This window comes from Dermacentor andersoni, chromosome 3, assembly GCF_023375885.2.
Source record: "Dermacentor andersoni chromosome 3, qqDerAnde1_hic_scaffold, whole genome shotgun sequence".
Classification (NCBI taxonomy): domain Eukaryota; kingdom Metazoa; phylum Arthropoda; class Arachnida; order Ixodida; family Ixodidae; genus Dermacentor; species Dermacentor andersoni.
The window spans coordinates 19,631,300-19,657,879 of record NC_092816.1 but is presented as its reverse complement, the minus strand read 5'-3'; the positions used below and the strand labels follow the sequence as shown (position 1 = coordinate 19,657,879).

General features: G+C 43.4%; 1 protein-coding gene across 2 annotated transcripts in view; it reads right to left on the bottom strand.

Moving 5' to 3' along the window:
• hob (bridge-like lipid transfer protein family member hobbit) overlaps positions 1-26,580 on the bottom strand; it is a 136,054-nt gene that overhangs the window by 29,859 nt on the left and 79,615 nt on the right. Inside the window, exons 30-40 of one of the 2 annotated variants that reach the window (XM_055065537.2) lie at positions 24,795-25,061; positions 22,097-22,193; positions 21,861-21,957; positions 14,259-14,405; positions 13,015-13,262; positions 10,069-10,089; positions 8,933-9,142; positions 8,367-8,636; positions 5,092-5,284; positions 3,793-3,939; positions 364-657 (exon numbers count right to left, since the gene is read on the bottom strand). In XM_055065537.2, the coding sequence (XP_054921512.1) occupies positions 364-657; positions 3,793-3,939; positions 5,092-5,284; positions 8,367-8,636; positions 8,933-9,142; positions 10,069-10,089; positions 13,015-13,262; positions 14,259-14,405; positions 21,861-21,957; positions 22,097-22,193; positions 24,795-25,061 (1,991 nt within the window). The remainder of the gene's footprint in view (positions 1-363; positions 658-3,792; positions 3,940-5,091; positions 5,285-8,366; positions 8,637-8,932; positions 9,143-10,068; positions 10,090-13,014; positions 13,263-14,258; positions 14,406-21,860; positions 21,958-22,096; positions 22,194-24,794; positions 25,062-26,580) is intronic. The other variant, XM_050169087.3, reaches the window with a different exon arrangement.

The following is a 26,580-nucleotide window of genomic DNA, read 5'->3' as shown; positions in this document are numbered from 1 at the left end:
GTTATTGCTTGAAGATCTTCCTAGTGCATGCAGAAAATGGGAGTTTCCGGCGCTGCCAACTAAAAGGGTTGCTATTGGGGTCACCAAAGAGATCAGGCGTGTGTGTACCTGACTGATTCGAATTATCCTGCGAATTTTAGGATCCAAATAATGAAAGTTTGGGCTCATAGAAATGCATGGCCACTGACTGGAACCTGTGGCTGGTGTCAAATTAATCAAGACACTAAATTGACTGGATTCTAATTAACAGAAGTCTACTGTATTCATATGTTTGATTAGCTTTGTTTCCCAAGTCTTCAGACACTGCATGCACTGTCGTTTAAAAGAAATAAATCATGCAGAAGTCAGTGTTGGATAAGTTACCAGGGGTGGAACCTCTTCCAGAGCTTCCGGGTCGATGTTCTCACCATAACTGGCATAAAAGAACTGGCAGCCACAGCGTGAGATGATTCGCTGAAGTTGAAGTGGTGCTGTGTTAGGGTCTGAGGCCCCACCCACTGTGCTGCTGACTACGCCTCCAACTCCCTGGCCGCTGCCCACCAAGTCAGCAGGGGCCTCAATCACTGTCCACGAGCGTTCTTCTATGTTGTCCACTGTCAGCCACACTACACCATCATCGGAGGCGCCACGCTCGCCAGCATCAACTGTGGCATAGTACTGAAGGGGCAAAAGGTCAGGGAAGATATTACTAACCATGCAACTGACAACTACAAGAAGCCTATACTTTATCAACCATGCCTCAGTGTCCCACTTAAATATTTTAGTACCTTATTTCTTAGCTTTTCTTAGCTTGTTGCTCAGTTTTGCGCTGTTGGGGCCGTCTGCAGCAAGAGAGAGAGGCGAGAGAGGCGAGAGAGGCGCCAGAAGGCACTTTTCCACTGACAGAAGTGTCGCGTGTGCTTCCACTAATGAGAAAGAAGTCTTCAAGCATGTGACCCAAAGCTCGGTTCCCTGTAAAGTCACCAGATGGTTCTGCCCTCTGTGTATCATGGACAGTGGAACACACCAATTGTGCTTGCAGTATCATAAAATTATTGGCATGGCACAGTCATGTCTTGCCTTTCCCCTCGTGAGGCGGTGCCAGCATGGCGATTTGCCAAAGTGAAGACAGTGTTTGCAGTAGCATCGGTGGCCGTGGTTTGCCCGGCTGTGCCAAAGTATGCTTAGAAAGCCAGCAAGTCCTCGAGCATCAGATAGGAGCATCATAGTTTAAATGAGAAGGCTCCAGACATCCTTTACGCCGAATATTCATGGAAGAAGCAGGACCTTCGAACCTCAAACGATTGGGCGAGCTCGATATTGTGAGCAAAAACACCAAGCCCCCACCAGAGCTAATGCTTAAACATTCATGTTGCACACTCGCAACTGTCCTGTGAGTTTTTTTTTTAACACTACAGAGCAAACAGCTAGCAAGGTCAATTTTAACAGACTTGAGACATTGCTGTTCTGGGAAATATCAATGCTTGCAAAAACACATCCACGATCTGAGGAATGTCAGGGCCTATATAAAATAATTTTAATAAATATGTCGCTTGATTAACCCTTCGAGGGTCGATTTTTCTCGCCATATGCGACCGCCCAGAGTCGATTTCTTTTATTGCAGATTCCAATTCTTCTTAGGGACTTATTTAGAAAAAAGATTTACTTCAATTTTTTTAGGGTGACTGTAAAGTGAGAAAAAAATGTTTTGCGTTGGTGTATATGTACTCTTCATTCATGAATAATACCAATAAAAAAGGAAATAAATTTATAAGGATTATAAATTTGATGAATTTTTATACACATAGTTCAAGGCTTTAAAAATGCACACATGAGAATATTTTGCAAGACTCAAATGTTCCTGCTCTTACACTAATATGTAGAGGCGCCAACAAAAGTGGTATACTCCACGCAGCAGGAGCCGGAGCAGTGGCACACTGCATCGCGACGCCATCTACATTGACACGAGTCAAGCGACATGCCTACTGATAATAAAGGGCACCCATTGGCTGTCTCGATCCCAGATGCTGCCTGTAGATGGTGTTGCAATGCAGTTTGCCGTTGTTCCGGCTCCCGCTGCGTGTAGTACACTTTTGTCAGCGCCTGTACATCCGTAGTGTAATCGAACTGCGTAGTTGTGCGCACTGAAGAAATCTGTGTGGTTCTGTGCCCGTCAAAAAAGCACAACGTGTGACAAAATTCCGCTAATCTTAATCTTATCGCCAACCAGAAGCAATTAGTTTTCACGAGTGTCAAAAATAAAAAGCAACCAGAACGCATGCATGGCGGCATCCTTCCTATGCGCACCCCTGTGAGCACTAAACGAGCAAGAAAGAGGCGGTCGCCTTCTGAGCGATTAGTAACGAGTTAGCCACCAGTTTTGCAAGTGCAAGAAACCGACACCGCCCGCGGAACAAAACCCGAACCGCCACCCGCCCGCGTATACCAATGTGCCAGCGGTAGTATATAGAGGTGCGGGAGCAAACTAGCTCTAAAACAAACCATGCAAAAAAAACAAACAGAGGGAGGCGCGCGAAAAAAATTCTCTGTATTCCCACATAGTGGCAGCACATGACAGAAAAGAAAAAGTTAGAAATTGGTGCGCTTTTTAAACGTACAGATGGCGCCGTAAATATACGGCATCGACCATATTGGGACTTGTTCATGGTGCCGTATATTTGCGTCATTGACCCTTAAAGGGGTAAAGTAAGTGCGGAAAAAAGAATATTCTGCCATGCAGGCGCTAGTAGACAGCAGCAGACAGCAAAACCAGTTTTGGCCAGTATATTGCAAGGATTCCTTTCATTCGATTATATTTGTAACCTAGCCGAAGAAGAAGAAGAAGCGAGAAAGGCGATTCCGAAGACGAAGAAGTGGGGGGCTGGGATGACCTTAAATAAACAGTGATGGCCGCCTTGTTGGTCTAGTTACCTGTTCTGTTACAATATATATATTCCTTTCTGATCATCCAACACTTACAACCGGTTGATAGTGCTGGTAATGTAGGTGGAGCACCATTCGGACCACTGATGAATCTCAAAAAGGAAAAGAACTGGAATAGAATCATTACATTATTCTGGCCCTGAATTGTGCAACGGTTTTCCATAGCAAACATACTCACATGGCCTTGAGCAAGAAGTGTTGCTACCCTGACTTAAGAACTCGCATTTTCTTGTGGGTTTCAGTGAATAGTTTAGTGAACCAAGCAGCAGAAGCTAGATCAGAGGGAAGTAGGAATCCCAGATGCCTTCACAAATGTTCCGAAGCAGCTTCTGCAGTAATTTGTGAATGCTATATTTAAATGTTCTCACAATTTGTCCAAATAGTATCTTGGGGCTTACAAAAAATGTTTAATGCCGTAAATATCTTCAGCCTTCATTGTAAAGCAACTTGAACCAAACAAAATTTAGCAATTTGGTAAACTTTAAGAAATAAAAAGTGACATGCACCAAATTTCCAGACATGCCCGAGAAAGCAGACTGTTTTACTGTCCCATGAAAATCAGCAGCATTCTGAACTCAAGATTCAGCAGTCTCAGATGCAAGTAGCCTCATGTCTTAGAATACTACTACATACGGTTATATTTTGCTATGCTACAATACCTTTACTATGCTACACCATGCTAGAATGCATTGTGCTGCAATGCGTAAGCCTCCTACCACACTGCACCCTCCTATGTGCTGCAATGTAATGTGCTGTACTGTGGGCAGCTGCATGCTATGAATGTTTAACAACTTTTACCCTTTGTAGCTCATTTCATTCCCTGACGACAGATGTGCAGAGAGGCTTCGTGACGAGGGGCTGAGCACCCACCTGCATGCACTCAAGAGATCCCATCCAAGTGGTCTTAGAGACGAGCGTGTTCTCCTTCCACACGGGTGTGTGCACTCGCTGCAAGATCTCTGCCTTTGCTGCACTGACTATCACATAGCCAGATGTCTCACACCCACGCAGCATCACCTAAAAAGTGTAAAGCAGGTTGTGTAAAGTAGGCAAGGAGAAAAAAAAAACAGTACACACAGTTTATTTGAACAACCTAATTACTTTTATAAAATATTTACCACTGTGCTGACCTTTCCTGTGTGCTACCATTGCAAATAATGATGATTAATCATTGTAATTGTGACAAATAATCAAGGTAGTGAGAAAGGATGACATAAATATCCTTAAACTGTGACAATGCAAGACTTATTAAGGTGCTAAGCATGAATGGTGCCAAGCTATTTTTACTAAGGTGCCTCTATGCCAGCATGCGCCATTTATGGAACAATGCAGAGAAATGTGGAGGTACTAGGCATGGGCCTCTGAGGTCACCTACATGCCGTGCGCTGTTGTAGGCATTGCATCATGCTGATTTCAGAGGCCACGTATTAGACCATGTATATATGGCATCATATTCGGTGAAGGCCACAACCGATTCGGTGCCGCAGCAATGACATACTAAAATTCTCTTTGTTGTGTGGCTTAAATGGCAACCTTATAATTCCGCCATGACTTCCTTGATAATGTGCCAATTCAGGTCAGGTACACAAGAGCTGCTAAACCTATTGGCTTTCTTGCTAGTAGGTAGACCATTAGCAATCTCTGTGCTTGAGAATTAGAAAGTCTAATTTCTGAGAGATACCTTCCTCAGCCATAAAGATATACAAGATGGTCAAAATCTGTGCATGCACAGTCAGAACTAGAACAATATTATCACAAACTATGCCATGTAGCAAGTATCACACAGTAAGCTGTGTCATTTGAATGTAATGGTACATTAAAAAAACATTTATTTGCTTACAATATAACTGAAGCAGGTCAAAGTTTGAGACAAGAAGTGTTGTCAGGGAATGCTACTTGCAAGCTATACATTGCAAGTGGGTCTTTCCTAATGACCATTATGCACAAGCTGTTATTGCCGCAAGGATAGGAATGACGTGTTCTCATATCCTACAGCAGATGACTGTAGGTCAAAGGCTCTTGCAGATGTGATTAAAATGAAGATCACATGATAGTTTCGTACTTGCAAGCATGATAATTCAACCCTAACTATTCCAATTAGGCCATAACTGCTGCTAGCTGTTGTGGCTAAAGTACTGTCTCCAGCAGGCTACTGCTGTACAGGCTTACCTGGCTGTTAACTAATTCAACGGACCAATTTTTGTGAAGGACGTCATCAGTCTGGCAGGCAGCGACTCCATGAAGCTGTTCTTCCTCAGCGACCCCCTCAACATCCTCCGTGTACACTGTTTTGGGTCCAGATGATTCCAGTTGCTGAAGCATCGACACAGCTGGTGAAGTGCTCTTGCGTGATGGTCGCGGACTGCAGTGTGCACAGGCAAAGCACCTTGGTTGAGATGGAGGACCTTTGCATTATTTCAGCATTACAATGCATCATTACAGTATGTTGTTTATAGAGGAAGATTAACAATAGCATGTGAATTGATAGCTCTACAATGACAATCTTGTTGCTTACAAGCATCCCAGGCTTCTACAGCCCGTAATGCAATCTGTAAGGCAAATATCAATGTATAAAGAGGGAGGAAGGAGCTTAATGTAACAGTCCCACTGCCATAAAAGAAATTCAGGTACTTCAAGAATTGAGGAAATGAAAAGTTCAGGAAACCAAGTACCTATTACAGTAAACCATCATCAAATCCAGGATCAGAAACAAGGACATAATATTTGAGAAACAACAAAGGAACCTTTCCAACGTCTGCACTTTCGTTAATTATAAAAAAATTAATAAATTCAGTTTAAATAAATATCAATATCAAGTTGTGTGGGGATGCGCGACTCTCACGCGTCCCCTGATATGTTGTATTCCCGCACGGCGCGTCTCCTGTAATCCGGCTTCGCCGCGTGGCCTGGCGCCCGCGGCGGTCGGAGTGGTTGAGGCGCAGTACGAGAGAGGGCGCGAGTGTTGCGCTGCTGACGCCGCCGACAGGCGGGGTTACTTGGGCGCCGAAAGACAAGGCGCTTGCTCTTTGGTTCGGGACAGCAAGCAGTGCGTACGTGCCGTGCCGCGCGTGCGCCGATCCATGCTTCTGCGAGACCGTCTCGCGTGGCCGCCTTCGAACGCGCCACCGTTCGCGTGACCGTACACGCGAACGACCAGGCGTTGGGATCCAGCATGGGGCGAACATATTCGCTCGCTATCCGGTCGCAACGAGTCGGACTTCCTAGATTTGTCGCGCGCCCATCGGCATGTTTTGTGGATAGCAACTCGGCTAGCAGGCATTGATATATGAAAGGTGCAATAAATGCCCTTGTGATTGTTTGCACTACTGTGTTGTCATTCCTTTGTCTCAAGAGCACGGAGGAGAACCCCACAGTTGCACCAAAGCAATATCGAACAGCTAGCAAACTTGCAAGAGCTGCAAATAACTCTAGATATATTAGGGCATGTGGGTAAGTGGGTGCTTTGCTAATGTGGAGGAAGGGTCAGTCTGGCAGGAGGCACCAGTGTTATACCTGTGTCACACAGGCGTTTGGAAGGCCTTCCAACCGATAGTCAGTTGACTCAAAGGTCAAGTTTGAGCTGCTACACAGGCGGTTTCGAAGGCCGCCGAGTCAATAGACTATCGAGTCAACGGAGCACCTTACAACTCTATCGAAATCTCGATGGCCTTTGAGCAACGGAAACGGAAACAGCGCGAACATGCCCTCTCGTTCACAGGGTGCTCGTACTCACGGTTAGAAAGAACAAATCAAATTAATATGCTCTAAAATACTATATATGAGTGTTATTAATTATTCAATAAAGTATTTTTGCCACTTGATATGTGCGAACCGCACATACTCTCCACAACAGCGACATGCAGTGACGCAAACGTTGCCGCAGTTTCGCTACTCAAGAACTTAAAAACTAAACATCTATGTATGGCAATGTATAAACAATTTTTTAAATGTACAAACAAACATGAAAGAAATTATAGAACTTTTAAGTAGTTTTAATGTTGTTTAACTTATCATGACAAGAAAACGAAAATAAAGATCCGCAGCGTCACACAATTTTGCGAGAAACACCTGAACCACTCAGCAGCCTTTCAAAAGTGCCGTGTAGCAGCGTGACAACTCCTTTGAGTCGATAGAGTTGTGGCGTTTCGAAGGCCGTCGACTGGAAGGCCTTCCAAATGGGCCCGTGTGACACAGGTATTACTTAGATGTCTTTCTAACATAGCAACTAGACCTTTACATGATGCACTATATTATTACCATTTCTGAGTGCTTGGTTTAGTACAGATGCAATAAACCAACACGCTTGAGCCTACAAAAGAATTCTGGATACTGCGACAATATATTATTGTGCGAGTCCTTCATTTTCACAAGCTGTACTGGGTGATAATCTTGTAAAATTTGTGAACAGATAAAGGGTATGCATCATCTAAACATCACACAACAGGCCAGAAAAACAGTGAAGTTTATCAGCCACAAATATGGCAGCATCCTTGCACAACTGGACCAAGGGAGGTTACAGGACCTCGAAGTAATTAAGGGGAGATGCTCCTTGAAAAAACATTTCTTTAATATTTGCACTAGAGATTTGAAAATCCACCAAATTATACAGCAGTTCAAGCAGATTTCAAATATGTCATTAGTTTTTGTGTAGCTGCTATAGTTCTTGAATTAAGTCCTACACAATGGCAAAATAGAGTGATTTTGCGGGCACATTATTGTGTAATAAATTTTCGCAGAACGCTTTGTGCTGTAGCTTATTTAGCTCTTTGTAGGCTGCAAAGTGCCAATATCTATTCAAACAGCGTGTACAATTACTGGAACTATAAAAAAAAAATTAGGACACTTCAACTAATTTTTTCACGATCACATGAAAATAACCTTACCCCTACAATTGTCTTATACTAACGAAATTTAGCATACATACTCTTGAAGATAAGTACAGTGCTAATATCTACTTGAAATTGAAATATCTCCAAGCAGTAAGTTGCGAAAGTACATGGTTATATTTCGGAGAATTGAGAAAAATAATTAGTTGAAATGTTTTATTTTTTTTTTTTTTTGCATAGTTTCAGTAATTGTACACGCTGTTTGGCTAGATATTGGCACTTTGTGATCTACAAAGAGCTGAACAAGCTACAGCACAACGCTCTTTGTCAAAAATTTTTACGTAAGAAAGTGCCCACAAAGATGACTATATTTTGCCATTGTGCATTGCATAACTCTAAAACTATAATAGCTACACAAAAACTAGTGCCGTATTTGAAATCTGCATAGAAAACGCTATACTTCACTGAATTTCGATACCTCTAATAAAAGTAATAAAAAAGAAAGCTGTTTTGAGGAGTGTCTATTTTAATGTACACAAGGAAAGCTTTAAAAGTTCCACCTAAAAAAAAGTTCATGAACCTCATGTTAGCCCTTTCGGACATGAAAGCGGGCCTTGCCTGGGACGCAATTCGGGTGAAGTCAGAGGCTGCCCATCCACACGGAAGCCCCTGAGTGCCTCCGTTGAGAGGTTGCGGCGGAGCAACTTGGCATCGACGTAGCTGTCAAAGAGGCCAAACACTACGTCCCTGTTATGCTTGGTCCAGGCACCTTTGAGGCCGTGCACAACTAGCAGGTGCACTGGTGTGTCTTCCTCCGGAGCCAAGGACACACTGCCCCGCACCTTGGTCTCGCGTCCATAGGACACTCGAGCGACACTAAGGAAGTACCTGAAAGGGTCAGCCAGTTCTAGTATTTCACATTCGCTGCTGTAAAGAAAGTCCAAAGTTGTGTTTTGCTTGTGATTAAAAAATAGTGCTAACTTAATAGTAACCACACAAGTGAACAAGCTAACAAACAGCACCTGACAGGATGTTTCAGCTATAAGTAAGCAGCTACAACTAAGGAGTGATTACCCTGTACATCAATGGCAATGAAAAACCTTACAAAATCAATGAGATGACACAAGATCTTAACAAACAAGCCATAATTTTATGGAAAAGCACCACAGATGTACAGAACTCACTTGCGCTGTGGCGGCAATGGAGACAGTGGCAGAGGTCTCTGGCCAGATTCTCCATCCACAGGAGTTGAGCCCCCAGAGAGTTCGGCCCCTGAATCTGCCATGGATGCTGATGGCTCACTTGCAGCTGCCTCAGTGCTTGCATTGTAGAGCCAAACTTCACTGTCACCAAGCTCACAGTTCATGTAGGACACAGACCAGTTGGCACGTGGCCTGCAGTTACAGCAATCCATCTCATTTTTCCACACAGATAGCCTATGTGGTCCACAGCTGTTGATTAAACAAAGACTAGACAATGATAAGTCTTTGCCACTTGGCTGACATTGCAAGGAAAGGTGCAGAAAGCAGACAAAAGCTAGGAAAGTGAATGGAGCAGAACTGGTGAAAACTCATAAACCTTAAAGGCAACGATGAGAGCTCATTAAAACAAGTTGAAAAATGGGTTCTTATTGGGTAGCTTTCTTGCCTGGCTCTCATGCTTAAAGGGAGCATGACAAACAATACTAAACAACCTGTTTCTTCAAAAAACCTTTGCTTATGACTGGCACATGCTAATCTATGCAAGCACAATTTCAAATTTTTGTCCATGCATATCCTGCTTATACAAAGAAAACTGTGTTAGGTATGTGCTGTGCAAACAGTCATTGCCCATGGCCACTTGAACATGGCTAACTAGAAAATTTTGCCTGCAAGAGCATGTGGAAAATGCTTGTCGACCAATAACTTCCAGCATGGTTATTGTATGACATTTGAGTCACATGCACGTAATAATAGATGATGGTAGCATAGAACTTTAGGCTGTAGCTCGTTAATGAACATCATTATCTGAGGCAAATCGTAAATGTTTTTTAAACCGCAAAAGTTTTTCAAACCCAAAATTTTATTTAAGGTTAGACTGCAGGGGCTTATCATGACTCTAGAACCAGTCAGTCATGGATAACAAGATAACAGGCTTTGGACAACAGAAATGTCTATAAACTATACAATTTTTCTAGGTGTATGTCAATGTGCTAAAATGATTGCAATTATGAATGGGGTGCCACTGTAATGTCGTAACATAATGCCAGATTATCAACTAGGCTTAATCTCCCTCAGTTTTAGTCTGCATGTTATGCACTAACAGAAGCAGCGAATCATACCTTGGATTGTGAGATGGATAACTGCATTTGCAGAGGAGGCAGCACAAGAGAAAAGAGAGCACATGCCAAAGAGAGGTCACACATTGCAGTTGACAGAACACAGGGGACAAACAATATTGGCTTATACTATAAGCAATAGCACAAATGGCACAACATTTGGCAAAATAACTTGGCCAAATTGTGGCTCGCAGTGTCCTTATTCGAAAAGTAATGTGTGTGTGGTTTATTTCTAGTTCAGCACTCGTTCTTGTCATCCTGTCCCTGTCCGTGTCTTTCCTTTTAGTGCTTCCACCTTTTCAAGTATGTACCAACACACCCAATTTGCCACATTAATTCATAGAAAACATTCAAAAAATGTGTTCTGAAAGAAATCTTTTCTCAATATATACAGAAGTTTTAACCCATTCACTGCCAAAGCTGACGAATCGACGGGCATAGCTGCAGCGGAAATGTTGCCGAAGCCAGAGAATAGCCTGGCTGCCGTATTGAGGATTTCCTGAAGCTGTTGACAGATGGCAGCACTTATCACCTTATCTGAATATGCTTGGATATATTACTGATAGATGGCAGTACTGAGTTGTGTCATTTGAACGCACTTTTCTATGTTTTAGTTCTTTTTCGTGATAATCTCTGGCAGCTGAAGGAATGGCGGCGCCCAGAGGATGGCGTGCTCTCTCTGAGCGTGAGATATTGGATATCCTCTTCGATAGAGACAGCGATGAGTAGCCTCAAGGCAATGCCAGGTATACAAGGCTAAAGGAAAGAAAAGTGAAAGCCGCTGGGAGTGTGAAAAGTGTAGTGCTGCTCTGCACATGCCTGAGTGCTTATAGCTTTTTCCCACACGGTGAAACGCCTGTGACTTGAAAAAATTTCACAGAATAAAGTGTGAATATTTCTCAAATGTCGATGAATGTATTTTTTCAGTGTCCAGCAAATAGTTTGCTTAGGCGCTCATGACGCACAGAAAGGTGAGCATATGGCACGCGCACACTTCCGAGAATGTGTGGTACGGATGGCTCGCACGCACGCACGGCGGGTGACAGCAAATGGGTTAAATAATATTCACAGGAGACATGACTACCAAATGAATGTAAACTATAAAATTATATTCACTGATGGCAAAACAGAGCAGTATGCAGCAAAATGACCTGATGCATGATTATTTCCAACAAGCAAAGCGGAAGAAATTGCAGCATGGACGTGTAGGACATATTTTTGGCGATATTGGTGCAATCTGGTAGGATGAGTACAGCTCGAGGGAGAGATTAAAGGGCTGAATGAATATAACGAGAGGGAGGCCTTTAAAGAATGTGGAAAAAAGAACTAACGTTAAGGCAACCACAGCTGTGAGCTTCAAAAACTATGTTTTAGACTTGTGCAGAGTACATCCAGTGCAGCAATGCACAGTAGTGCCAGTGCAGGCAAAATCATAGTTCGCACTTATGTTCTCCTTCGTTATACTTTAGCATAATTAGAGATAGTCACTCCTACTCAGAGCAAACAAGATGGCGGGACTGTTTGGTGATATGGCTCACTGGTTAAGCTCACCATATTTTGAAGCATGAAACTGGTGGGAGAGAGAGACAAAAACCTTGATGTATGGAGTACAGTTCTGAATTTATAGTAATATACTTTTTCGTGCTAGCAATTACATAACAAGAAAAACTCCTCTGGCATTTGTGCAAATATATACATACTACAGTATGTAAAATAAAACTTATTTTTTCCCCTGTATATTTAAGTGCATTCTGCCAAAATTATCCGAGTGCACAAGAAAATGGAGGCAACTTCGCTTGTGGGACTAGACTATAGCTAAGTGTGACACAATGCGCTTCATCAGAGTATAAAGAGACAACTACGTATGTGAAAAGTCCTACATGCAGAGTACACATGCTTTTTTTCACATTTTTCAAATGAAATGTGATGGTCTTTCTCATTAGTCAACAACTGGTCATGTCCTGTTGCAGTGGTCTGCAATGTCAGACAGAGTTGCTTTGGGAACTTTCACATAATTTCCTGGCATGCCAAACAAGAAGCTATTGCTTACTGGTTCATGATAAGTAGCCTCTCTGCTACTTCAGAGGTGTAATATACTAGCTTATAGCGCCTTGAGAATAAAGGAAAGGTTGTCTAAACCAGTGAAGTAGCAGATGAAAAAAGCAGCTGCATCTGCATAAAGTGTTTTCTGCAAGCAAAACTACACTACACTGACATTGAAACTTTGTTGTGTACTACACTGACAGCCAATGAATGGTGTTGTAATACAACAGGAACAGCCAAGATGTGCACCACTGCTGTGGATATCCCTAACCACAACAGTCTCGACAAAATGTGGTGATGAAACAAATTTATTATGTGCACAAAAAATACAATAACTACGATTCTTGTTGACTGATTATTTGCTACCTATGGTACAACTAAAGCCCTGGTAGCTGAGCTATGCTCCGCTTTTTGCTGAATCGGTGGATCCAAATAACCAGCACATGTGGCTTATAAAGCTGCGCAGGAGGTATGTTAGAAGACAAGGACAGAGTGAGGCACACAAAGACACATACGGGAGCACTTCTGTATGTGCCTTTGTGTGCCTCACTCATTCCTTAAAGAGAAGAAAGGGGGTTAACCAAGGGGCCCAAGTTTTATTAGTCATATCATAAGAAGCCAACAAACACTGACACCAAGGGCAACATAAGGGAAATGACTTGTGCTTAATAAATGAAATAAAGACACGATAAATTAATCGAAATGAAAGTGGATGAAAAAACTACTTGCCGCAGAAGGTTGTGGGATTGTTCCATGCCTGCGGCAAGTTAACACGGTGCATTCTTCCTTTGTCTTTGTCTATTCTAGCACTACATTTCCAACATGGTGTGAATTTTGCAGCAGGAACACCACACTGCTAGCAACCATAATCACTAATCAGTGCAGGATTGTATGTGAGAAGCTCACCTGTGCAGCAGACCATCACGCAATGTGTCTAACACGAGGCTGTGCTCAGAACTGAGCTGGATGCGACCTGCCAGCAGTTCGAAACCATGCTGCCGGGCTAGTGAAGTCCAGTAGCACACTTGGAACTTGTGCAGAGCCAGTGAGAGCTGCAGCTGACGTACGTGTCGTGTCAGCTGGCTCTTCCGTGGTTTCACATTGCCAAAGAGACTGCCTCGTCGTGTCAGCTTAGGAAGGCCACCTAAAATGGCCTGCAGACAATAAGAAAAAAAAAAAAAAAAAAGAGGCAAGCAAAACCCCTGAAGTGGGTAGAAGTGAATGTGGTTTGGTAAAGAAAACTTGTAGCACTTGTTTGCAAATGTAGATTTGCTGGAAACTAACATTCTTATGCAACTGCTAACACATTTAGTTCTGAGACAAGCACAATAGTACGCTTACAAAGCTATGTAAAAAGTGTACTAATGAATATGTATGGTCAGGAGCACCCCACATCAGTTGCACAAGGTGGCAGAAGGAGGGAGGAAACGCATGAAGAAAAGGAGAGAGTGTGGCCTACAATCCACCTTGGACATGTGAGCTCAAACATACTGCTTGTACATGTTGCATTGAGCACAATGAAATGAGCAATATAGAGCACTACATCTGGTTCTGCAAGAGCTTCTGTTTTGAAAGGAAAAGGCTTCCAGATAGCACAAGAGGGTTTCCCCATGAACACATGCTGAACAATTAGTTCCCCCAGAAAGACTGCAGATAGGAAATGTCAAGGAAGTGTCACACATTCTACTCACATTCGTGTGAAAGATTGAGTTGATCAATTCATGGTGGACACATATTCATTACATGGAAAGAGACACTCAGGCATGGCAACGGCCAATCAAGTCAGCCAAGCTAACTCTGCCTCTAGCAACATCACTATAACTGTCCCCCCCCCCAATGCTGGCCTGAAGCACACTTGCGCTGAACCCTTTAGTTGTGTTGTGGACACAACCTGTTGTTTACTGATACATGTAAAAGTATTTTCAGCATTCATCACTCTCGATTATGGCAATTTGATATGACAAACTGAGTATTTGCCTACTGGCATTATTCAACAGTATGTTCTTGAATGTCTTTTGTGTACGTCCATTCTCTTACTCACAATGTTGACAAGTAACAGCACACAAACAAACAAGAAGCAAACACTTTTCCACTGATGGTTATACACTGAGAGAAACATTCATCTTGCCAATGAAATGATGTTTAGTCACCTTTAGTCCTTCCAGCCACTTCAGTGTAGAACTAAAGACTAGCAATGTTGGAATAGAATCTGCTGTTTCCAGGGCTACAGATTTTGTCTCCAGCGACACTGAGAGGTTCAAGTTCTGTGACCGGAATGCCCGATAGCTGTCATGTTCCTGCAAAGTTGAAGCAGAGATTCTGTCAGCATACCTAGTTGTTATTCAACACCATAGGAGAAATACCTACTCATATACATATTCCTCCTCAGATAGCCCTTCTCAGTGAGGTACAAGAGTTTTTTTTTTTTTTTTAAACAAGGCTTAAGAGGAAGCTTTAGTTTGGGGCCAATTCTGATTTCCCTAATCAAATGCATGTAAAACACAGAAATATTTTTATGATACATAAAAAAAAAATTGGCAAGTTTCATAAAAAATTAAGCATGAAGTTTACAAATTCATAACTCTGCATCAAAAAAAGATACAGTTAAACCTCGATATAACAAAGCCAGTAAAATCGGCAATTTGCCTTGTTATACCAAAATTTCATTGTATTGAAATTTGACCTCTTATGCAAATAAGTACAGTCGCCTATACATTTTTTCTTGCAAAGAAAGGGACCGTAGAATTTTTAAAATTATCGAGCAGTCGAAAAAAAGCAAACTTGAATGAGAAAACTGATCATTTTGATGAATTTGGGAGTTGGCCACGAATAATATGGTTTCATGCCATGTCGACGATATTTTCACATCGGCGGTACGAATTAATTGAAGCAAGCCACACTTTCGCATGCACTCCGCCCCCGCGACTGATAGCGTCACCTGCACTGGGACGACGCTATCATGAAAAGCGCCAGCAGCGGGGAGCGGATGCTTCCTCTGCCTCTAGCTCCAACAGGTCATAGAAACTTGAGATTACGCAATCTTCAATACTATATGCGCAGGAAGACAGTTTACATGATGCCACGCCGCCTTGGCATGGCATCATTTCCCGCTCTTTGCACACGTGACAGATACATCTAAAACAGGGTGCGCGGCTGCGTATAAGCGCTCAGCCACACTCAGCCAAGGCCGAAACGGGCAACAGAAATCGAGACTTACGCAAATTAGACGGATGGATGGATGTTATGAGCGTCCCCTTTGAAACGGGGTGGTGGGTTGCGCCACCAAGCTCTTGCCTAATACTGCCTAACGGGTTAAAAAAAGAAAATAAAGAAGAAAAAAAAAAAAACACGATGATTTCTCATAACCAAATTTTTTGACCCCCTATTGTGAACTTTGCTTTTGTATGTCTCTGTTTTTTGTCGTTTCCCTACTTTTCTTCCACCAATATTCCAATTGCCTCTTACTAATCTCCTATTGCAGACATGTTTACTTTCCACCTGCTCTCGCTGAACCCAAGGGCTTCAAGGAGGCCAGTTGTGCCTGAATCGACCGCTTGGCAGATATCTTCACATTATAACATGCTCCATTGTTTCCCTAGCTTTACCCCAGCAAGCACATGCTTCTTCTTCCTTCTTATGTCTCGCTTTATAGGTGCGTGTTCTAAGGCTTCCTGATCTTGCTTTGAAAAGTAATGAGCTTCCCTTTGAGTTATCATAAATTGTTTCTTTCCTGATTTCGTTTTCATGATATGGAAAACTTAACCCCTCCCCCCTCTGCCCTCTCGCATGCACTCGCTCCCCTCCACTTCTTACCCTTTGCTCGCGCGGGAAGGCTATGCTTTCTTGTCTCACCCTCGCACACTTTCCCTTACACCTAAAGCACACAGTCCGTGGGGCACGATAGGATCTTATCGCACTTGGATTTTACACAAAACATGATGTGGCTTGGGGCACGATAGGCTCTTATTGCGCTTAGATTTTATACGGAGCATGATGTGGCTCGGGGCGCGATATGACCTTATCGCGCTTGGACTTTATACGGAACATGATGCGGCTCTACTTCAACGGTCGCTCTTGTGGTGTGGAGCGTTATTTGAGAGGTGCGTTTGCAAGCAGCTGCTTGTAATTTAATGTTTTGACCATCTGCATCCGCAGAAGTTTAAATTTATTCCTTTGCGGCGGCAGTGAAATTTTGTTATATTGAAATCACATACAAACACACTTTGTTATACTGAGGTTCTAGATACATGGTGTTCTATAGACAAAAGGTTATGAAAAGTAAAACTTCATTAAATCAAGGATTTTGTTATACTGAAGTTCGTTATATCAAGGTTTAACTGTATAGTGCGCGGCTCTGTAAAATGCATTTAGGGCATCATAAGCAGATAATTTTGATATATAAATTTACAATTTATATGAAACTGTTGCCAATATTCACAAGGCTGTTGTAAGGTCCTACTTCACAAATTATAGGTATATTTAAGAGCGGTGTATAATACATAAATCTGTCGGCTTTAGATGCATTATAGGTGCAGATTATAGAATTGTGATATTGCTTTTATTGCTTAATTACTGAGTGGTAAACTTGATATTTGCGTTTTATTTTCTTTCAGTTTTGCAATTTTCAACTTTTTTTAGTTGATGGTCTAAATGAGTACACTTCCTACAGTCACTAGATTCTCATTCTTTTTTTTTAAATGCAACAAATCTAATCAAATTTGGGGCAGTGGCTGCCAAGAAAAACGATTTCTCCATTTCCATGTATTTAAGACAGCAGGCCCGAGCTAAAGCTTCCTCATAAGGTAAAAGAAGGTAAAAGCACACAAGAAAGTAAATGCTGAGGCAGGATGTGCAGAAGTACAAGTGATGGTTATGGCTTGGAGAGAAAAATAGTTTTCACATTCGTTCTGCAGGTAAACTAAAATAACTTGACAATCTTATCAATGCAACTCCATACACAATTTATTCCACACAAATTTTCACACATAGTTTATTCTTTTGAAGTGGATACCAGTCTCAGCATAGGCGTTTTAACTGATGACACGTCACACAAATCCTGAGAGCACGGGGCTGGCCCCGGTATCCCTGAAGACTTGTTGCCATTTTTAAAAATGATCAACAAGTCACTGTCTTCAGAGAAGCGTCAAGCCCTGGTCAGCGTCCTTAGAAAGCATGTGTCATTATTTGATATTGCGTAGAACGCTAACAAACGTTGAATTCCAACTATGCGGGCTCGCCACTGCGCCAGTCAGCCTCGTGCAAAAGAAAGATGGGTCCAGGAGGTTTTGTGTCGACTACCGGTGTCTCAATTCTGTGATGAAAAAGGATCTGTATCCACTTCCTCAGATCGATGACATTATCGACTGCCTTCATTCCGCATCTTACTTCTCATCTGTGAACCTCCGAACGGGCTACTGGCAGATACCCATGCATTCAGCTGACAAAGAGAAAAACACTTTTGTGACCCAAGATGACATGTTTGAATTCAACGTTATGCCGTTTGGTTTGTGCAATGCACCTGTAACATTTCAAAAGTTTACGGACACGGTACTGCACGGCCTGAAATGGGAGTTTTGTTTGTGTCATTTAGACAACGTCGTCATTTTCGGCCGCACTTTTGCAGAGCACAACCATCGACTGGACGTTGTTCTGACGTGCCTAGAAACACGCCCAACGATAAACTGTTACAGATGGGCCTAAGCAACACTTTCGAAGAACTCGCAAAAGCGCAGCTCATTGCACAGATCGCCAGGCTCCAGCAGACTGTCACCGGCCGCAAGCTCCTAAAAAGAATAGGGCATAACACAGACGGAATAGAGGATCGGGCTGCTAGCATCCCAGACAGCGTTCGCCAGACACTGGAGGTTAGCCCCCCACCGAGAAACATGGACCCGAATCTCCACGCCGCCAGAAGGCAGGCACGAGCAGATATTGTGGAACGAAACCTAGCCGCACTAGAAAACACAATATACACAGACGCGGCCGTATACCCATGGGACCGCAACACTAGAATGTTTAGAGTCGCGCAGCAGTGGTAAACCACACGGGAGAACCAATTAGCTGCGCAACCCTGAGAAACTGCACGGTAACGGAGGGGGAGGAAGTCGCCGTAGCTCTAGCGGCGGCTGAAGGTTACCGCAGGAACAAATCTCTGATAATTCTAACGGACTCCAAAGCAACATGCAGGAACTACACACAAGGCAGAGTTAGTAAGGAAGCACTGAGAATCCTCCTCAAAACAGAGCCTCCAAACAAAAAGATAAAACATAGGATCTTCTGGATACCGGCACACACCGGGATAGAGGGCAACTCAAGGGTGGACCACCTAGTTCGCGAACTCGTGCACCGAGCAGGGCAGTCGGAAACCCTAAAGGCCCCCTTAACGGTGGAGCCGACGTATGCAGAAATACTTAACTACTACAGAGGAAGGAGACTTAAATACCCCCCACCCCACACATCGCTCACACAACATGAGGCAGTAAGCTGGCGAAGACTGCAAGCAGGTACGTTCTTCAACCTGCACACATTACACAAAATGTTCCCTACCCAGTACAGGGATACATGTCCGTGGTGCGGAACAACCCCCACGTTATACCACATCACGTGGGAATGCAAGCGTAATTTCGCATTCCATAAAGTAAATAACCCAAGTGCGGAACAATGGGAGGGTCTGCTCACCAGCAGCGAGCTCGCAGCCCAACAGGCAATTGTGCAGCACGCCTGCGAGGCAGCAAGACTCAGCGGTGCCCTGGAATAGGGGCGCCGACCTTGTGAAGCGGCCAGGACTCAAAACATAAAGACACCGGCCCACCGCCAATCTCTCTGAGATATAGAGAAATAAAGTTTTTCCATTTCCATTCTGACGTGCCTTGAACAAGCTGCCCTTACCATCAACTCCAAGAAATGTAACTTTGGCCAATGAGAGGCTCTAGTACTTGGACATCTAGTGGACAAGTAGGGGGTGCGACCAGACCCACTGAAGGTCGCTGCAGTTAGTGGCTTTAAACAATTGCAGTCACAATGTGAACTGAGGAGCTTTTTGGCTCTTTGCTCGTACTTCCGATGTTTTGTGCCTAACTTTGCTGATACTGCCGACCCTCTGACTTCATTGTTACGCAAGGATAACCCTTTCACCTGGACAGCAGGATTGTGATTCCTCATTTCGTCAACTGAAATTCCTGCTCTCTTCCGGACCCATACTTTGCCATTTTGACCCCTCTGCCACAACAGAATTGCACACTGGTGCTAGTGGAACTGGCCTCGGTGCCGTCCTCATCCAGTGTTTTGGTGACGCCGAGCATGCCATTGCCCATGCCAACCGTTCGTTGAGCAAGGCCGAACAGAATTACATCGTCACTGAGCAAGAGTGTGTCGCTGTCGTCTTCGCAGTCCAGAAGTTCTGCCCATATCTCTATGGGCGCCGCTTCACGATCGTTATTGATCACCATTCACTATGTTGGTTGGTCGGTCTCCGCGACCCATCTGGCTGCCTTGCTTGATGGGCACTACGTTTGCAGGAATTTGACTTTGCAGTCCATTACATGAGTGGCCGACATCATGAGGACGCTGACTGTTCTTCAAGGCTCCCTCTACCAACAATTGCATGTGACGTTGACAATTTCGATGAGTTTCTGGCCTCCATCGATGACATTCTTTTTCCCGACCTGGCCACTTTCCGGGAAGAGCAGCGTGACAACTGCAGCCTGGATGCCATCTTCGCCTCAGCTGCTCAACCAACAGGTAACAATGGCTTTGTCAACCAAGATGGCCTGCTCTACAAGAAGAATTATGCGGCTGATGGTGCCCGCCACCTCTTAGTGGTCCATGAGAATTTGAGAACCCATGTGCTCCGTGCTGTGCACAATTACTCGACCACTGGGCGCCTGGGTTTCACCACAACATACCACCACAGTCAGAGCCGATTCTACTGGACTAGTATGCAACGGGATATAGAAAAGTATGTGGCCAGTTGTAACAAGTGTTAGCAGTGCCCTAATACTGCTCCGGTTGGACTCCTTCACCCTGTGGTGTCACCATCATCTCCTTTCGAAATGCTTCAAGTGGATCTTCTCAGTCCATTCCCATGCTCAACAAACGACAACTATTGGATTATAGTCTGCGTCGACCATCTGACGCGTTATGCTGAAACCACAGTGATGCTAACAGCCACGGCTCTTGATAGTTCGAGCTTCTTCCTGTCCTCCATTATACTACGTCATGGATGCCCTGGTGTTATTGTGAGCTACCATGGTCGCCAGTTTGTGACTGACGTAGTCGAAGAGCTGTCGCATCTCTGTGCTTGCCAGTTTTGCCACGCGACCCCGTATCACCTGCAGACAAATGGTGTCGTCGAGCACACTAACAGAACTTTGACCAACATGCTTTCGATGTACGTCGATTCCAGGCACAAAAATTGGGATGACATCTTGCCTTTTATCCCATACGCCTACAACACTGCAAAGCGTAAAACTACGGGCTACAGTCCTTTCTATCTTCTTTATGTCAGACCGCACCGGCAGCTTCCTTGACACCATTCTACCTTTTACTCCTCATGCGGACTCATCTATTGCCCAGACTCTCTGCCGCGCTGAGGAGGCACGTCGCATAGCTCAGCTCCGTACGTTGGCATCCCAGGACTGCTCCAAGATCAGCTACGATTCACGACATAAGAATGTGCAGTACGACAAACGGGACATAGTATGGCTTTGGACACCACTTCGCAAGCGCGGCCTGTGTCATAAGTTTCTGGCTCATTGCACCAGGCCTTTCGTCATCACCAATTGCCTAAGTGATGTGACCTATTCGATTCCTCATCTCGTTTCTCATGGCTACCGGTCTAAGAAGACGCAGCTTGTTCACGTCACCCGCCTGAAACGCTGTCATCCCCATGACTCCGAGTGGACGTAACAGTTACTTGCCCAGCGGGCTTCGTCTGTGAAGGGATGAGTGTTACGCCAAAGCCACAGCAAGGACGACAAGAGGAGAATGAAGTGCGCTTGTCTTTGCAGCGGCTCGGTGTTGGCACAGCCCCTTTTCATCTCATCTTTAAATAAACGCACCTTATCGAAGCAGCTTTATTTATTTACTTGCATACATACTTAACTGTACTTCCGATTTGGTTTACTTATGTCTTTAACTTGCCTAGCTGCATAAGTATTGAGATTAATAACAACCAGATGCACAGGGAAAAGAAACATATAAAAAGCTACCAGTGAAAACCAAAAATAAAGGAAAAGAGGAGAGGTAAAAATTGCAGTAAAATGAAAAAAAAAAAAAGATTTGACTGATTTAAATTTGCTTGTTGATGGGCTTTCAGCAGGATGACATTTTATTAATGTGCTATTCCTCGAACAAAAAAGGGAATTATTGCAGTGTTGTGAAGGGACACACAGCAGCAACATTCCTATATGCAACAATGTTTAGTTATCCTTGAAAAAAAACAAGTCCACCCAAAGCACTCGTTATAGAAAATTGATAAGAGCAGCTAAATGCTTTTTCACACTGAGATGCACAGCTGCCGAAATGGCTATGTAGCACAGCAGAACACCCATTCTGAGGAAAATTTTGAGACCCAAAGCACCCAAAAGCTGGCATTTCTTGGATTAACTGATATGGTAAACTTTTTTTGAGCAGCAGTTTAGTCTGTATAGTTGGAGAGTTAAACATAATCTACGATAACAGCCCAAAAGTTTCAATTATAAATTGCTTTGAAAACTGTTTATCAGCCACAAGGAAAAAGAAGATTTATTTACCTGGTTGCTTGAGTACTCTGGTATCTTGTCAGGAGCGCAAGGTGTGATGCTATGGTGGTCAAAAGGGTTGCCCACACAAAGCCAATTCATCTTGATGCTAAGCAACGACATAAGCAACTACAATCACACACAGCTCATGTTCATAAACTAGCACAGCTTCCTTTTGCACACTGCAGTTGAAAACAAACAAATTATACACAATCTGATTTTGACTCCTGTAATGGCCCCACACTCACCTTATTTTGAGGTTTGGAATGTGAACCAAACGGCTGTCATTGTACCGAGACGCTGTGTGCACATACATGCCCAGGTTTCCTTTCATCACAATCTTGCCTGGAAAAAAAAGAAAAAAAAAATTCCATTATTCTAAAGCTGCCCTTAAATATGAGGTGTCTTCACTATCATGAATTATATTGAAAATTTGATATAATGAGGAATTAGGCACATTTAAGCAGGAAAGCTATTCTTGCACTTACACAAAAAAATTCAAAAGTATCAATTCCTGAACTAACATTAGACAATATGGCTTCATATTTCCTCACTGAAGTGCTTATGGAGTAACATTTATCTTGCTGCACTACTGCTGCAGCCTTTACTGCTTCATCTTGAAAGTTTCCTACTTCCATTTTCACGTTCTTTCTGGCATACATTTTATGCTGTTTAGAATAAAATCACAATTTCAAAGTCCAGCACTGCACATTAGTTTCCCTGTTTTTTAATCTCCATACTGCTTTTTTGTTTCTCCATAACCAGCAAGCCAAACCTAGGATGTTCAATCAGGGCCTGTATTCTGAAACGTTCGCCTTCTGCGAAACTATTGCCTTGGCCACGCCTCCACCAACGGCGCGCACTGATTGGCCGTTTTAGCAAAACTGAAAAATAAACAGCGCCTGCTAGTAGTTCCGGCATACGTCATTTTAACGTCATGGTGTCGATGGATGCGCTCAACATATATTGAATAAACGAATGTGTCTTTTGGCGTTCGGTTGCTGGTGGAGTGTAGAAAAGATAAGATAGGCGGTAGTTAATAGTAGCCTTTTTGGTAGCATCTTAGACGCTTTGTTTTGCGGCGATATTTGTTGATTTATTTAAAATAAAACATTTTGCACTTCCTTATTCAATTTATTTTACCTAATGTGGCCGTAACCAACCGTAGTCAGTGCGCAGAACCCATACTGTGGCCACCACACTCGAAAACAACACACCCGAGCGGCTCTGCACTCGCACGGTGCACTCTCTCATGCGATGTGAAGCGTTCGACAGCGCGTGTTGGTGGTGCACGCTGATGCCACTAGGTAAGCAGTCGCTTGATTTATCGAACGTGACTATTGCGGCGGCGAAATTATCGCAGAAGGCGAACGTTTCAGAGTACGGCCCGTTTTCTCTGCTGCCAGCTGGCAGCTCTGCACAATCTAGATGTGACAAGTTACGTTAATGATTAGGTTACACTGCACACCAAAGATTCTTCTGAGAAGTATGAGCTTTTCAAGTAATAGTAGGCATAACTTTGTTCTTTTATAGATAGTGAGCTAACTGTAACAATAATTTTTAAAAAACATCAACAGTGACACAGTGCTGTTCAAAGCTGCTTTTTGATGAGGAATTGCTTGTATAAACAAGCAACTTGTTTCAACTCATCAAAGACAGTGCCACCTTAGAAAATCACAGAGACAAACAATAAGTCATTATAGACCGATAAAGTATTATTTCAAAACACTATTTTCACAAATTTTGTGGTAACAAATTGATAATTAGATGAGAAAATGAAGGTCAAAGTTTCATTTTTTTTAATATTTCGTGCCGAAACCCCAGCATCTGTACATTAGAGTGATGTCATAAATCTTGAAATATGTTTTTTTAATTTGAATTGTTGTCGCTGAGTAAAGGTTCTTGAACCTTTTTGAATTCAGTCTTTGGCTCCTTTAGAATGCAATGTAGCACACCTTTACTGATAAAAAATTAACTAGGGCTTAGCAGATGCTGTCCAACTCCATGACATCACAGTGGGTCAGTGCAAAAACTTTAAGGGAACATCGCTGCCCGTGTTTTATCAGCTACCAAGCCTTCTCTCATGCCAAGAGTGACTATTTCCTATTGTAGAAGTAAACGAGAAGAAAGGGGGTTAACCGAGGGGCCCGATTTTTATTAGTCATATCACAAGAGACCAACAAACACTGACACCAAGGACAACATAGGGGAAATTACTTGTGCATAATAAATGAAATAAAGAAACAATAAATTAATAGAAATTAAAGTGGATGAAAAAACAACTTGCCGCAGGTGGGAACCGAACCCACAACCTTCGCATTTCGCGTGCGATGCTCTACCAATTGAGCTACCGCAGCGTCGTTTCCCCTTCCACTTTCTTGGGTATTTATGTGTCCTAGTAGAACCCTGGGAGTGTTAGCCAGCGCCACCACTCACAGACCTTGGCGGCGGACGTGGAACGTCCTTTTTGCCGGAGGTGTCACGAGAACGTGATCTTTTTGGGTGAAGGCAACTGGTCAATAAACCCACACATGCTACCTGAAGGCATCAATGTTGCCAGATTCGGGTTCGGTTCCCACCTGCGGCAAGTTGTTTTTTCATCCACTTTAATTTCTATTATTTTATTGTTTCTTTATTTCATTTATTAGGCACAAGTATATTCCCCTATGTTGTCCTTGGTGTCAGTGTTTGTTGGTCTCTTATGATATGACTTATTGTAGAAGTCATATCATAAGAAGCCAACAGAAGAAGAAGCCCCTCGGTTAACCCCCTTTCTTCTCGTTTATTGTAGAAGTGTAATTTACTCATTATTTCACTCTTTAGTGCCCCATAATTTGCCACAATTTTCGCCCAACAGCAAGGCAAATTATCCTTTCAGAGTTCACAGATCCAGCTTCTAAACTTTCTTGGACAGAAAGAGGCATCCTCTTGTTCAAGGTTTCATACCGTTTGTCCAATCCACAATAGCGTCGCTCCAGGACACTTCAAAGAGTTCGGTGTCATTGTTTGGGTCCAGAGACACATGCTGGAAAAGGGCCAAGTGTCTTGCAGAGACAGTCAGGCGTCCATGAAGCAGGAGTCGTGCCTTGTCCCACCAGGCAAGTGCTGGACTCGGGTCGGCTGACGGGCGGCTCACTTTCTCCATGCACAGGCTGACTTGGGCCACAATGGCTTCCCAGCAAGCTCCATATGTCAAGCCTAGGTATCCCAGGTCTGCGTGAAACACACGGTGAAGCAGAAAATATCATTCAGACAAGTAAACAACCTACGACATTGCCTAAAGGGAAAGTGTACTGGGCAAAAGTTGGATGCTACAAGAGATCTGTGACACCAGGAAGTGGCCACTGAACATGAAAGCATGCACAGCAACCAAGTAAGAATGGTTCACGTTGGACTACATCACTACACTCTCGCCATGAGAATTTTAGCTCCTCGTTTCAATTACATGTTACACATGTAACAAAGTACAAGTAATTATTTAATTTGTTATTTTATTTACAAGATAACGCAGATTTAACAAAGTTCAAACAGGAAGGGCAAAACAAAAGGAAACTTTAAATGTAATAATTACAAACAAACAAACAAAGAAACAAACAAACAAAAAGATAAAAGTTGGAAAAGGCCGAACAAACAGTCTTGTATGACCAATTTATACAATCACATTTAATAGCAGCATAAGAAGCTCTGAAGTGCTTTTGTAAAATTTTTGGCAAGTATTACATGTTCTGGTAAATTGTTCCAGTCCTTAACCTAAAAGCTAGCATAAAATAAACACAGCAAAACACACACACACAAACACACGAGGCTACTGCCAATTTAGCTTTATTTCTATCATACAGTGAAAATCAAGCTTCTTAAGTGAGTAAGTTTGGTTAATATCCATTAGCTTGACTTAGGCAAAACACCCTAACTACTCTATGCTAACCAATGAATGAATGTAGCCTTTGAAAAATTTCATAAAGCAGCACCCTTATTCAATCGAAACAATTTCCCTGTGAACCTGCTAAGATGTACGTGCACACCCAGAACTGATAAGTGAGTAATGTACAGTCGAACCTCGATATATCGAACAGCGCGGTGATCGCAAAATAGTTCGATATAGCCGGAATTCGATATATAAAATCACGTAGAAAACGCGTCAAAAACTAGCGCAAATCAATCAATGAACCAATCGTGGCGCAATAGATACTCACATGAAGCTTCAAACAAAGTATTTATTTTGTTCGCTGAAAGTACTGACGCAGCGTAGCCTGCTTCATATTGGCAACCGCGTGCTTGACCACGGCGTCCTCAACATAGTCCAAACGGTCCACAAGGGACAGTCCAGTGCCTTCTATTGCACCGCAGTAGTGGCGTACAACGGCCAAAGCAGCTACAGCCTCAGTTGCAGTCGGGAGCGGGGCAACATCAGCGCTTGCTGGATCAGCCTCGGCAGCGCCTTCGTTTGGCCGCTCAGCAGTCACTTCTGCCGCGATATCCACGTCTGTTAACTCCGCCACTGTTCTGGTGCTGTCGTCACCGCCAACGAAGTCCGCAATGCACATGATGTGTGGCTCAGCACCGACAAAGCACTCCAACTGGCTCCCCGGCCGTCTCGATCACGCGCGCACGGCGGGGGCAAGCCTCGCCGTGCGCGCATAGGTGCGCGCGTGATCGAGGCGGCCGTGCTGGCTCCAAGCCGCCGTGTGTGTACTCCGCTACGTTCAAATGGCGCCCTCGGCGCAACCGATGT